This window comes from Diadema antillarum, unplaced genomic scaffold, assembly GCF_040938485.1.
Source record: "Diadema antillarum isolate AM-2024a unplaced genomic scaffold, OU_Dant_1.0 seq00001469_RagTag, whole genome shotgun sequence".
In the NCBI taxonomy this organism is placed as follows: Eukaryota; Metazoa; Echinodermata; class Echinoidea; order Diadematoida; family Diadematidae; genus Diadema; species Diadema antillarum.
Window position 1 is genome coordinate 229,743 of NW_027272208.1, and position 13,941 is coordinate 243,683.

General features: G+C 37.8%; 1 protein-coding gene across 2 annotated transcripts in view; it reads right to left on the minus strand.

Annotated features, from left to right (window-relative positions):
- The window catches only part of LOC139709772 (pantothenate kinase 3-like), a 28,950-nt gene that overhangs the window by 11,363 nt on the left and 3,646 nt on the right, over positions 1-13,941 (minus strand). The window contains exon 2 of one of the 2 annotated variants that reach the window (XM_071621734.1): positions 11,336-11,554. In XM_071621734.1, the coding sequence (XP_071477835.1) occupies positions 11,336-11,435 (100 nt within the window). In that variant the 5' untranslated portion in view covers positions 11,436-11,554. Of the gene's footprint in view, positions 1-11,335; positions 11,799-13,941 lie in introns of those variants that run through there. The other variant, XM_071621733.1, reaches the window with a different exon arrangement.

Sequence of the window (13,941 nt, forward strand, 5' to 3'; positions counted from 1 at the left end):
AAGTCATGTTTGGCTTTGATTGTCCTGAGATATCTTGCAATCACATCTTGTTAGATTCAGTTGGCCGTGTTACATAGTTTCACCCCAAAAACATTGAGGTGGAGCTGAGGTGGAGCTCAACAGGACCTTGCATTCACTCCCACCACATCCTAGAGTATGCATATTTAGAGTATGTGCAATGTACAACTGTATGTATACTTATCATGCATTGTATGGGGCTATACCATGCTTCATTAACACGGCATGAATTTTGTGACACAGCACCTGTATAGCATGTCTTTTGCAGAACATTGGCAGTTTAGCAAGGAGACTCATTTGAGTGTCTGAATGGTTTGCACACTTTGAACATGAATGGGAGTGTATGTTTCAGAAGCGTGATTTATACACAGTCAATTTACTTTTTGAGTCTGAAATCCCGCAAAGCAACGGCAGGCACTGCACCACTGGTACCTGCGAGATATCAGGAAATCCTACACAATTGTGGGTACAGCTTACCTTGACATGGATTTTTAGATGAGTTCATGTACCAAATACCAAAATACACACACACAAACAAACATATACATAAAAGAAATGAGGGGAAAAGGCCCTCCATCCAATCTTCTCCATAGCCACAGATCAAAAAGTAAAAGCAATCAACCAACAACGATGTCAAGTACACACACTCACAATTAACCTGCATCAAATTCTAGAAACCACATTTCTGTGGTTTAGTGCTGAATACTTTCGTCATATTTTTTACTTATTCATTGTTGGTGTTTTGTAAGATGCTCGTACAGCAAAATTTTCTCTATCATTTGAACTACCAGTATATACAATGTAATTGTTCATTTTAACTGCAGAATTTTCCAAAGCTTATGACAAAATTTATGACTGATCCCAAAATAGGCATTTAAGAAATTGGAGTTTCTAGTTTTTCTCTCAAAATGGCAATTTTTTGTAAATTTCTGATTTGTGTGCGTGTGTGTGTGCTCGCACAGATATAATATTTTCAATTTAGTTACATCATCTAATATTTCTCTGATGGTTTTACTGTATACAGTGAATATCTAAAAACACGCCAAAATATCAACTCTGATTCCAATATGAATGTGATGTGCACGTACATATTTCTCCATACAGTAGTGTACTCCACAGTCACGAATTTAACAACTCGCAAAATTGTCAGTAAGTCCTGATTCGCAAAAAATTAGACTTGCTGAATATATGGCATACCGGCATACATGTAGTATACAAAGAAAAAACATGTTATACCAATCAGCTAGGTTTTTTTTTTTTCGTTTTTTTTTTTCAAATGATCAATAGCATCTGGTCACAAATTGCTATTTTGCTAAACAAAATAAACTGAGCTGCGGAACACAGCACACTGATGGAGGAATGCAATTTCCTATTCTTCAATAATGCCAGCAGGTGTAAAAACACATTAAGTCTACTGGTACCCTATAAACTGCTGTAAATAGCAAAGGAAGACATTAGCACTTATCAAGTACATGTAACAGTGATAAAGACAGCACACACACATACACAGTGATTGCTGCCTTGCATTTTCTCAAGATACAGTAAGACCTACATGGTGCACTACACCAAGTACACACATTCAAACATACACATACACACACACACACACACACATACACACACACACACACAGAACAAAAGGGTCAAAGCGACATGTGCAATGGAGTTTCTACTTCTCAATAATGTTTCAACCAAAAGATTTGAATGGTGAATTAGTGTGCACACTTGAAGGCAAATGGTACTTCAGTCAGTCCGCAGCGTGTGCGATAATGAGGCACGAACGACAATTTTATTCAGAATCACGTTTACGCAGTTTGTGCCCTTGAGACTGACGAGATTTCGCGATACTTTGCGAGAGTTTTTGCAGAGGTCGCAACAACAGCTTTCATAGCTTTCACAGTGCATTGTTTGACCCAGGATGGTTAGTTAAGTTATAGAGCTGATTATGCTCATTAATTTGATACCTAATTTCCCTATTTTTGATGTCAATATAGTAGTCCATTTTAGCATCAAAGTAAACGATTATTTTGCCAATGTTCAAGAAGCTTTTAGATCATAGTTTGATGTTTTGCTAGTTCCTGACTGGTATTGAAAATAGATCTCCGTAATTTCTTCGATTTCACAATCGTGAAACTTGAGCGAGTATGATCAATTAAAAAACGAAGAGGGGCACCATTTTTAAGGTTGTGAATTTTCCTGTTGAAAACAAGGCAAATTATGTTTTCTTACTGGAAGTGGGGTAGTGAATGAACACGCGTGGAATGTGTTGTTGATACCCAGACAATGGTCGTGGACAATGGCCAGGATTGGAATGTTTCATGAGGAATTCCACTATCGCAGCTAGTCTTTGTTCATTCTGAAATGTGTGTGCAAGCACATGGAAACATGTGCTTACTTCTTTCATGTGCATGCATTTCACCCTGTGTCAAGAATTCAGACTAGCAGTGCTCGGGGCATCCACATGAATAATTGATTAAGCATTCATGTGCCTTGCAGCAGAGCTCGGGACAGGTGGCAGCCAGGTCCATTGTTCAGGGTCATTGTAAGTGCACACTCACATATACATCATTGGTTCCTGTGTAAAGTTCAAGTTTTGTATAGAGAGAGAAAATTCGATCACAATCTGGAACCTAACATTTAAAACTCACAGCATTGAGTCAGCAGCCAATGGATACTACGCAATGCGACACGCCGCGTCTTGCGACAGATTTCGACCAATCACAGACCCGGAATTCCGGTGCGAATGCGAGGATAATCTTTTTAAACTCGACGCTAGACATGTCTCTGAATTTTGCTAGTTCCTGACCCGTATTGAAATGAAGATGGGAAAACGTGCCCTTATTGTGATACTATATACTTTAGCGGACATAGTCTTTACCATATTTTAGAGGGGCATGAAAGATTTAATTTTAGTTTTTTGGCGTCAAACGTGAAGGAATATTTTTTAATACAATACCGAACTTCGAGAGGGATTTTGATATTCTATATTCTTCTTTTCCGTTTATGTTGATCATGAGCATATTTGCTTATGTTTTCTCTTTCAGTCGATACTAAAAGTGTCGAAAACTGACGAGAAATACTCGTTCTACACGGATTTATTCATGACCATGTTTCTGCTCATTACATATGCAAGCACTGCTCAGCCGTGCATACGACTTGAATAAATACGTGCGTTTTCGCTCGCGCTGCGGACTGACTGTACTTTGTTGTGTGTCATTTTGCTTAGTTTTGTTTGTTTCCTGGGCTACATATGGTTGTACTGTATGAATGCAAAAAGCATACAGCTGCATGTTAGTTAGCCATTGTGCACTGATACCAATGCCAGATACAACAGGTACTGTGCTGCAACTGCTACCCTCACCTATAATCTAGGCAGAGGATGTAGCTACAAAATATATTTTCCTGTCTGTTACGCTAAATGTCTGATGCAGTGAGACTATCAAATTTGCTAAAGTGATATGTCTGATGCGGCGAGACTAGGAACAGTGGACTGTCCGTAGTCTCGCCGCATCAGAGCCTTGTTTCATAAAAGATGTTAGGATAGCAACTCTTGCTGGATCTCAACGGTAAAAAAAAAAAATTTTAGAAACCTGAAGTAAGGTCTCAACCAAAACCATACAAGTTAGTAAAAAGCATAGACACATCCTCCACAAAATTATAGGCTTCTGTTACCCTAATCAGGGAGGTGGGACGAGTCTTCCCCCCCCCCCCCCCTCCCTGCCCTAATTCAACAATAGCAAAGTTGCATGGAAGAAACAATGATCACCTGAAAGCAGTTGAGAATATTCCATTTCAAAACTGTACTGAAAAGATTTAAACACTTTTGACTGGTACCGACAGTGTACAGAAAGAAATCTTAATTTGGATAATATATCTTATGCACATACATTAGAGACTGTGCCATATAATATCAAAGCCTCTAGCGTGCTCAATAGTCCTGCATGCCTGCACATTACTCTCCTAAAAGTACCAGGCAATCCGCTTAAAAAAGCTATTTCCTGTCCATCAAAACAGGTACTGGTACATCAAGGTCACTCCTACAAATATGGTACATTATAAGACAGTGCCTTCTCTACCAGCAATTACCTCTTCAAATATTTTGCACCTAACTTTGCACTTAGAGCATCCAAAGTGTGCCTGACATAATTTCAGCTCAAATTCTATGCTTCTAAATTGTACAATGTACATCGTGAACCGAGCACATGGTCCAAACATACAACATGTTTACCTTGGTATTTCAGATCACTTCCTTCAATTTGTTATGTCTGCACTACTACATGCATTACGGGGTATATTACATGTATGAATGAAACATGAAGTCCAAAACAGCTTGAAGACATACTTGTAAATGCTGATTATTGAAACTCAGTGGTGTAAATTGAAACAATAATTTGTGCGGTTACATGGTACAAAATGGTCACAAGCAAGGAGGTGATATTTCATTGGGGTAAGCTTAAAGAAGCAACATGGAAAGCACTGATGGAGCCATGAAAAGTACTGTGGACCTGTATTATCAAGTTTTGTGTGGTATTCTACTGCAACAGTAAGTGTAATCTGGAATAGCACACAGAATAAAACTGAGTTGCACCTAATGACATCACTATGCACCATACCACCATTGTACCTCAAAGTCTTTTAACACAGTGAAAACATTGCAAAAAACACACACATACAGTGGTCCCCTTTCTTGTAGATCATACTCCTCAAACAATCAGTACACATCTATACAGTAAAGTCCAGCTTATTCTGCATGGTGACCTCAAACTACAGATTTGTAGGCCACTTGCTTGAGTTTTCTTGATATAATTGGGCATGCATGTTATGCACAATTTCTCTTTGAAAAAGGTAAAAAAGGATTTAAATCCATTTTGGCAGTATCAAATCTGATACTTTATGGCAGTATCCTAAATAATATCAACACTGTTTAGTCTACCACTGATTGCTCATTTTTTTTGTTTGGTTTCAAAGGCGACCTCAGTTGCCTAATCACAAGAGAAAATAATGCAACAATTTGTAAACTATGAAGATGGACTTTGCTGTTGCCACAAATAGCAACAATTTACCTCCTTATCACATCACACTTGACACTCCACTCAACAACTCACACTTCGGTACATCAATAGAGCATTTCTTGCCGCACTGGAATAGTCTTACCCCAGTCTGTTACTTACTTAAATATTTTCATAATGACAAGAAATATTAGAATCACCCCTACCTGTTTCATATATTGCGTAAGGCTAAACATTTCTTCAGTTCTCTAACAAGTGTACAACTGCAATGGACAAATGTTAATGTTTGTTTGTTGTTTTATAGCACATGCAGGACTGTTTGCACTTTGGAATATCATGTGATATCCTGATTCTACAATTAATGATGACTTTGGCTACAAAATCTGTTGGAGAAGTATTTTGATTAATGAATTACAATCAATCATAGTGGCTTCCCTTTAAATCTAATTTGAATATATTTTATAATATAATGTCATACAGAAAGGCAAAAGAGACTACTGGTAGTACCTTCAATCTAGTCATACATACACTTGTTCAATACAGGCCTCGAAATAGGATTTTGGAGGGGCACGGCCATTTAGAAAAGGGCACTTTTTCCAAGAGGCCAGGGCTCTTAAGTCAGTCAGAGGGGCACCAAGGCCACATTGGAAAGGGCATATTTGGTGTTTATGAAAAAAGAAAGAAGAAAAACAAACCGAGAAAAACAAACACACACACACACACACACACACACAAAGTGCAACACACAACAAAAACCTCTTCCCTACAGCTGTAACACATTCCCGATCTCCGCGTTTCTATCAGGTGAAACGACATTTTTTAAAACAGGAATAAAACAACAATAGGTATTGATTGAAACTCGACACCCTTTCAGGCCAGCCAGGCCAGGCTGCCATGAAACTTCAAAGCACATTCCGACAGCTGGCTGGCAAAACCACAAGGCAAAGGAATTTGCGTGCGCGTGTAGATTGCTATGATTAGTCTGTGACAGACAGTTCATGACCTCCAAGAATGCGCCAGTACGCGCGGTTTCTTCTGTTGATTGGTCTCTCTCTCTCTCCACCCCTCCCCATTCCCCAGTCTGGCACACCTTTGGCATCGTGGGATTTTTTTTTTCTTGGTGAACTTGGTGTTCACTCTTTATAGTGGGGTGGCTTAGTGACAAATATACTGATAATCGTGACACGCCGGACAAAAGTGTCATTTTTTCCTCAGACATTGGTATATATATGAGGATCAAAATTAGGGGGTGCTCCAAGAAATCCGCTAACAGAAAAAATGAGAAAATGCCCTTAATTTGTACATAACAATAATGTCTGAATTCAAAGACTATACACAGGGCATTCGCCAGGTTTCTGTACAATGCAATGCAATGTACATGGTTGCTAGTCTTAAAATTCAGACCCATAATACGACATATTATGTGCATGTTTACAGTAATACACCATTTTTACTGGTTTTCCTATGGTAACAGGTGGTTAGTCTGTGTTGCAGACCTGAGGGAGGTGTGTTGGAATAGTCCAGTTTTCTTAAGCACCTTTTCATTGAATAATTTCATATAATTTCTTGTAAAGGATTTTTTTAGTACTGTCTACCTCCTGTAGAGAAATGGCAAAGAGTGACATGTGACTCTGGCTCAGATACTTTAAATCTTGGGCAATGACTGAGCCAGGTGTAGGACTATGTCACAGTTCATTTTTTCTCCCAGAACTACTAGTTTACCAGTAGAAGAGCTGCATATTCCATTGAGAACTTAAGGTTTTGGGTATTGCCCTACATATTTCCTAACAAATTTAACCCGTTTCCTCCAAGATTGTGTGAATTCCATAGGTTTAGCGCAGGGATTACCTGGTTCCCGTAAGCAATTTTTATAGTCCGCACCTCCCCTCTTTATATGTTTCTTATTTCTTATGGGGGTTATTCAAATGTTTAAAAAAGTTAAAAGTCTGCTTTCATAGATAAAGTTGAATTTAGACAATTTGAATATTTTTAAAGATATATTGATATTTGTAATTTCACTCATAAAGACTTAAAGCGGTTTGAATATTTTTGGTCTGATAGCTATGTATAGACATGTTATTAAAAAGTAAAAGCAATGTTTGATTGGTTCACATTATCCAAAGAGGGTGGGATGTAGTTGGCTGGTGAACAAAGTCTATGGGGAAGTTTAAAAAGTTGATAGAAATAAAACAAAATCGGCATAGAGCAGAATCTAAATCACAATATGATATGACAAAATTCCCGACCCCAAAGGCGGTTGATTCTATGATGCTTTATGTCAAAATACATTCCACCCAAAAATACATGTGATTGATAGGAGGAAAAAGTATAGCACATTAAAAACAATATAGTTCAACTAACCCCATTAGTCCAGCAGCATAATGAAATGATTGTTAAGTTTTATCGCCTTGTCAATTGAAGATGATGTTACATAATGACAATTATCAAAGTCAGGTAGATCTACTAGTATATCAAGAAACCAAAAAGAAGGGGTGGGGTGGGGAGAGAAGAATGAAGTAAGTTATTAGTATCTGTAGTTTTGGTTTTCAGTATATTCATTTTAATTTCCTTAATTTCCGTTAGGTCATCATGGATTGGAGCATTTGTGTACTAGTAATCTGCCAGGAACAAACACAAGAAAAACTTAAAGGTCCTATATATACACTTTTGGGAGAGTGACTTGAAAAAAATGTTCAGGATATCACATTTTATGCATAATATGTGTAGGTCTGGGGGCATTTCATGAAGCATTTTGTCCGACAAGTTGTCGGACAAATTTGCTCTCTGCCAATCAGATGCAAGGATTTCTGTAGTTTGTAACAGTTTGTCAGAAAAATATCTGACCAAACTGCTTCATGAAATGCCCCCCTGTTGTATCACAAGACATCCTACCATATACAGTTTTTGCAATCAAAGCAAACATATAAAGAGATATCAGTATTTTTCTCATTAAAGCATAAATGCGGACGGTTTAGTCTGGAAACATGTTATCATAGAAATATTGTTCACATTTTGTGTTATTAACAATACTTAACATTGATTATACAGATTCATTTTTTTTTTACAGAGGTTCTTTCTATCCGTAACTCACACTTAAGAATAATTTTCAAGCACTAATTTTGGGTTTTTGCCTTTAATTATCCACAAAAAGGAGGACTCAATGCATAAAAGGTGTATGCTTTATTTTTGGAAAATGTTGAGGAGATCAGGAAAATAATATATATTGATGTAGATTTTGGACCTGAAGGAGCAGTTGAAGCATTTTTAAGAAACAATGCCTTGTGGCATCGTTCTTATCATCAAAAATTAATAATGACAAACTCAAATGAAAATTGGAGGGGGGAAGAAAAGATGAACATAATGACATGAGACAGCTTGGTAAAGATTAAACGCTAAAATAGACAATGCAGCCTCTTTTCTCAGTTCATACTTATCCAGAGTGTGTGCTTTCTTTCCAGTACCGGTATTATTATTTAGATAGGTTAGGGGAATCCCTTTGAATTGTGTGATACATCATTTTAAAGCTTACAGTCTGCTCTTTCAGAATCTGTCCTTAAAGGACAAGTCCACCTTCATGCGCACGTGGATTCAGTGAATACAACAATATTAGTAGGACACATCACAGAAAGCTTGGAAAAAATCGTACAATCCGTTCAAAAGTTATGATTTTTTAAGGTATCTGCACAGTCGCGGCTGGATGAAAAGACTACCACAGTGTATGATGTCACATGCGCACATTCTAAGGAAAATGAAATGAGAATTTCACAAAACCATACTTTTTGAATAAAGTTCACATAGTTTCTTTGACTTGCTAGTGACGTATGTCAAGGGTAATATTATTCCCCCTGCCTTCTGAAAGAGAAGTCGAGTATCCTTTTGTAAGCGAAAATAATTTATGTTGAATTTTCTTTATTCATTCTTTATATCGTTGTACACATGTGATATTACAAGGTATAGTAGTCTTCTCATCCAGCCTCGACTGCATGAGCAGAAACTTCAAAAATTCATAACTTTAGAACGGATTGTCCAATTTTCCTCAAACTCTCACTGATGTGTTCTACTATTGTTGCTGCATTCACTCAACCCACATGCTATAAAGGTGACAAATCTTTGTCTGGCGACTTTTTTGTTGATCAATAATACCAACCCTGATGGAAATCTCTTCAAATTCATAAGTTCTGAAGTCTCCTTTAAGTTTAACCAAAATCTATATATGTAGTTGCCATGGCAACATACCACTTAACACTAATGAAAAGTATTTCAAACCTCTATACATCCCGTTGATCAGTTGTACCTATTCAAATGGAATCTCTTCCAAACTGGAAAATAGCCTCCTGTAACTAACTTCAATTAAAAACCCTAGTTTTGGGTTGCCATGGCAACGCACAAATCAACAATTATATTTGACCCCTGGTTTATACTCTTGGTACCTTCTATACAACGTTCATATCAAATTTTGTGAAAATTGAATCTTCCTACCTGGAGAAATAAACAAAAACATGATTTTTAGAAAAAGTTCATTGACCTTTGACCTTTGGAAATTTCACCCCAAATTCAATCAAAATATTTTACTTGTTCTCAATATTCTTCCTGCCAAGTTTTATCCAGATTGGATATTCCTGACCTGAGAAATAGCCAAAAAACCTATTTCACAAATAAAGGTCATTGACCTTTGACCTCTAACCTCCTTCCCAGCATCAATTTTCTTGGAGCACCCTATTTTTTGAGAAGGTACATCATGAAGTACCTTTGGTGAAAAAATCATGCTTTTGTCCGCCGTGTCACGATAATTTCACTAAGCCACCCCACTATTACTACTCTATCTGAATATGCACTGCCTAGCTAGTACATACTCGCGGCCGCTGCGCTGCGGAGGCAGTCGGGACGGTAAAAGCCGGTCGGGCGTACATGTACGTACATGTCGTCTCGTATCTCGGAAAGATAAGAGTTTGAATCAGATATATCGGAACGCGAGTGAACTGAAGGTATGATATTTGAGATCAGGAAAGTTGTTCAAGCTTATTAAAGAGACTTTGAGAAAGGGCATATCACACGTCATAAATAATAACTTTCATTCTAAAAGGGCACCACGGCCCCAAGAAAAAGGGCACATTTTTTTTTGGCCGTAACTTTGATAAAAAAACCAAAGGCATTGCGGCCAACGAGAGGGGCACCGACGGCCATGGCCGTCGGTGGCCGTCGGTTAATTCGAGGCCTGTCAATACATGCATTAATAGACCACAAAGGCCTGAATTCATGAAGGTGGTACAATCTTTGTCCATGGTTTAAACCATGGACAAAGACCGCAGTTTTGTATGGGGCGCCAAGTGTCGCATGGCCCATTTTGTTACCAAATCAGTCATTTCATCAATGAAAATTACCATTTCATTGGCGAAATGTTCATTTCTTTATGAAATGTTAACATTTCATCGACGAAATGATAATTTCGTTAGCAAAATGGTCATTCACCCTATCAATGCAGAAAAAGAAGCAGCACTGTATGCTAACGTCACAGTGTAAACATGCATATTACGACGATACTGCTGCACTGACTGTGACAAACACATTTTTCTCATATTCATGTCTCTTATCACTACGGTGTCTGTCACACACAGACACACACATTACAAGCATGTAACTATGCACAAATGGGGAGAAGGTGACTCCCCATGTTGTGCGAACTGAAGGGGTGGTAAATGCATGAGTAGAAGCTGACAATTGACGCTTGATAGACCGCATGCGCTACGTCCTACATGCCCAACGATGAATGTTTAGACTTTGCAATCAGCATAATCCATCTGGAACTGGTTAGAAAATAACCCTCCTGCTAAGGAAATGAACTATCTGTGATTATTTGTAACAATTAAATACTTATTATTTCTAGACACTAATAACGGACAATGGAAGTGTTTCAGTCAGAAATTGTCCCAATAAAGCAGTTTATAGTTCTGATTAAGCAGTGGAAATAACATGTGAAAAATTTGTTGCATCAAGTTTTGTGGCACTTTTAAAAGCCGCGTTCTTGCAAAATCGATTCCCAATTAACGGGTGAGCACTGTATCATTTGCTATCTGCCAGGAACTTTCAAGCAACAGGGAGCCTGCAAAAGAGTGTTAATACCCTCAACTTTACAATTACCAACCACGACTCTTGCACCCATAGAAAAGTCAGTACTAGTGCTCTCCAGTCTTAACAATGGCTCCTGTTTAAGTTTCATACAGGTATTTCGCAACATACAGGAGCAACATTACCGTCTGAGTGCTGTCGCATTCGACAGAATGACAGAAATGACAAGTTTTCCAACTTACGAGGTACTTTCACGTCTTTCTCCTCTGTCTGAAGCTGTAGGGCCTCTGCCATGTTTTCAATCAGCCTGGCAGAATCCTTCTCCTCTTCTATCCTAGACATGCTACTTTGCAGTGCTGCTGTCCAGTGATATTCTGACTGCTTGTGTTTGAGTACAAGGCTGAGTGTTTGTGCAAAGGGGGCAGACCGTTGGTGATAGACAGAATCTGAGATAAGATAATCTGGTAAAGAGGCAATGTGTATGATAAAGAGCAAAAACTTCAATAAAAAGTCATGCACTAATGAGAGGCTGTACAAGAACATTACGTATAAAAAGAAACATAACTGATAAGAGAAAGACAGGCATGAAGCTACACAAATCTGTGTTTGCAAAACAATTGTCTTAGCATACAATGTACAAGTGTATTGTTCAACAAGCTCTTTGACTTTGAACATGTATCATGTACTGTACATGCTTCTGCTGACAAAATATACGGCGCAGCTCAAAGGACTTTGTGATAACACAATGATGAGGCTTGACAGTGAATCAGCGCAAGATTTCTACCTGTTATCAACATGTGAGGATTAAAGGTTGACCAGATTAATAAAAGATACTATGAATAAATAGCGGTATCACTAATAAATAAGACACATGTGTGACAGTGTACTGGCAGTACCTGTACAAGTCTTTTACCATAATTATTATTATGTTGAGGGTTACATATCACTTGGTAAAATGAAACATGAATTCATAAATGAAAACTTCAAACTGAATGTATCAGAACTTTACAACAAAGATTGCTCTTCATTTCTTTTTCTTCACCCCCCCCCCCCTAAAAAAAAAAAGAGGAAACATCACACAAGTTTATGTGCAGGTTTGAATCCCAGCAAGTCTTGCTGATCGTGAGCAATGTTGTATGTTTCTGTAAAACATGATATTTTCGCAGTATGAATTTTCGCCGACGGCCAACGGCCTTTTTGGCGGCGTGATTTTTTCGCAAGTTGCCTCAAACATTCAATATAGTGTAGGCAAGAACTTTTGCATGCACACATTTTAATTTCGCGAATCTTGGCTCTAGCAAAATTTGCGAAATCAAACTGCATGTGAACATTCCTCATTATACAGTATCATGCTGCCCCCTCTAGCTGGAGGCAGAAACACTCTATTCTTCGGACAGGACATAAAATGGAGTCACATCCCATGCACGAAATAGATCCAGCTTCATTCATTCAATATAGAAAGCACGACGCATAACCCACAAGGAAAGCCGTCCACCCCAAGCATGTATTGTATTGGACCCCATGGAAGACCAGTTACATATGTAGTACAGCTAAATAAGGGTTATCCAACCATCTTGTACAGATGGAAAATGAAATTAAACAAACATCTCATCCATTTCAAGACAGATTAAGAACTTGAGAACCATGTGTGGAATTATTTGCCTTTTTAGAAAACTTTGTCCCTTGACTGACCAATGAAATATTAGACCGTACATTTTAGTTCTCTATGGGAGAGCTTTCTCTTTTCAACCTTCATCTTTACAATATCATTCACAGAGGCTGAATTATTTGTATGTTTTTTGTTGTTGTTGTTTTTTGCAGATGTGCAAATATCGGCATGTGATACTGGTACTCATAAATTATCCTGATTATACTTTACAGTGAACAGTTTTACCACGGAGCTTTAGGCTCCTTGGTTTTTACAAAGGTATGTATTCTGACAAAGATCTTACCAATATATAGCATCTAAAGTTGCACAACTTTAATCCCCAATTCTATAGATTTGATATTGTATATCTTTGGACAGCTACAATCATACAATGTTGAAAGGCAAAGCAAATGACTCAGGGGTGTTTAAACTTAAAGGGATGGTATAGTTTTTGTTGAGAAGGGGATTCAGGTTTGACTTTTTGCAAAATAATTTTGAACTGCTTATATGAAATATTAAAGGGTGTGTACAGTTCTGGTTGAGGTGAGGATGTAGCTTTTGATGTTTTGCGAGATATTCAGAAACCACTCTATGAGATGTCAAAGAGCATGCAATTCTAAGGGGTACCAAATGTTTATTTGATGAAAATCGGTTTTGGAATGACTGAGATATCCAAAAACACGGTGAAACAGAGATCCTAATAAAAGGTGTGGCCTGTCGCCTTTTATTATTATCACTTTTTTTGATATCTCAGCCATTTGAAAACCAATTTTCATCAAATAAACATTGAATCCTACTTAAAATTACATGCTCTTTCATATTTCATAAGAGGTTTCTCATTATCTCACTTATTGTAGGAATGTTCATAACATGAATCCCCACCTCAACCAGTACTGCAAGAGGAATTAAAGTTTATTTGATGAAAATCAGTCTTGAAACGGCCGAGATATCCAAAAACAAGGCAAAACAAAGTGGCCCTAATACAAGATGGGTCCCACCGTTTATCAAAAACTCTTCTTTTTTTTTGGGGGGGGAGGGGGGATATCTCGGTTATTTCAAAACCAATTTTCATCAACTAAACTTTTAATTCCTCCTAAAATTCAATGCTCTTAAGTATTTCATTTAAATGGCTCTAAATTGTTTTGCAAAAAGTTAAAACTCAACCACATCCATTACATTGATCACACACTTTAGAAGTAA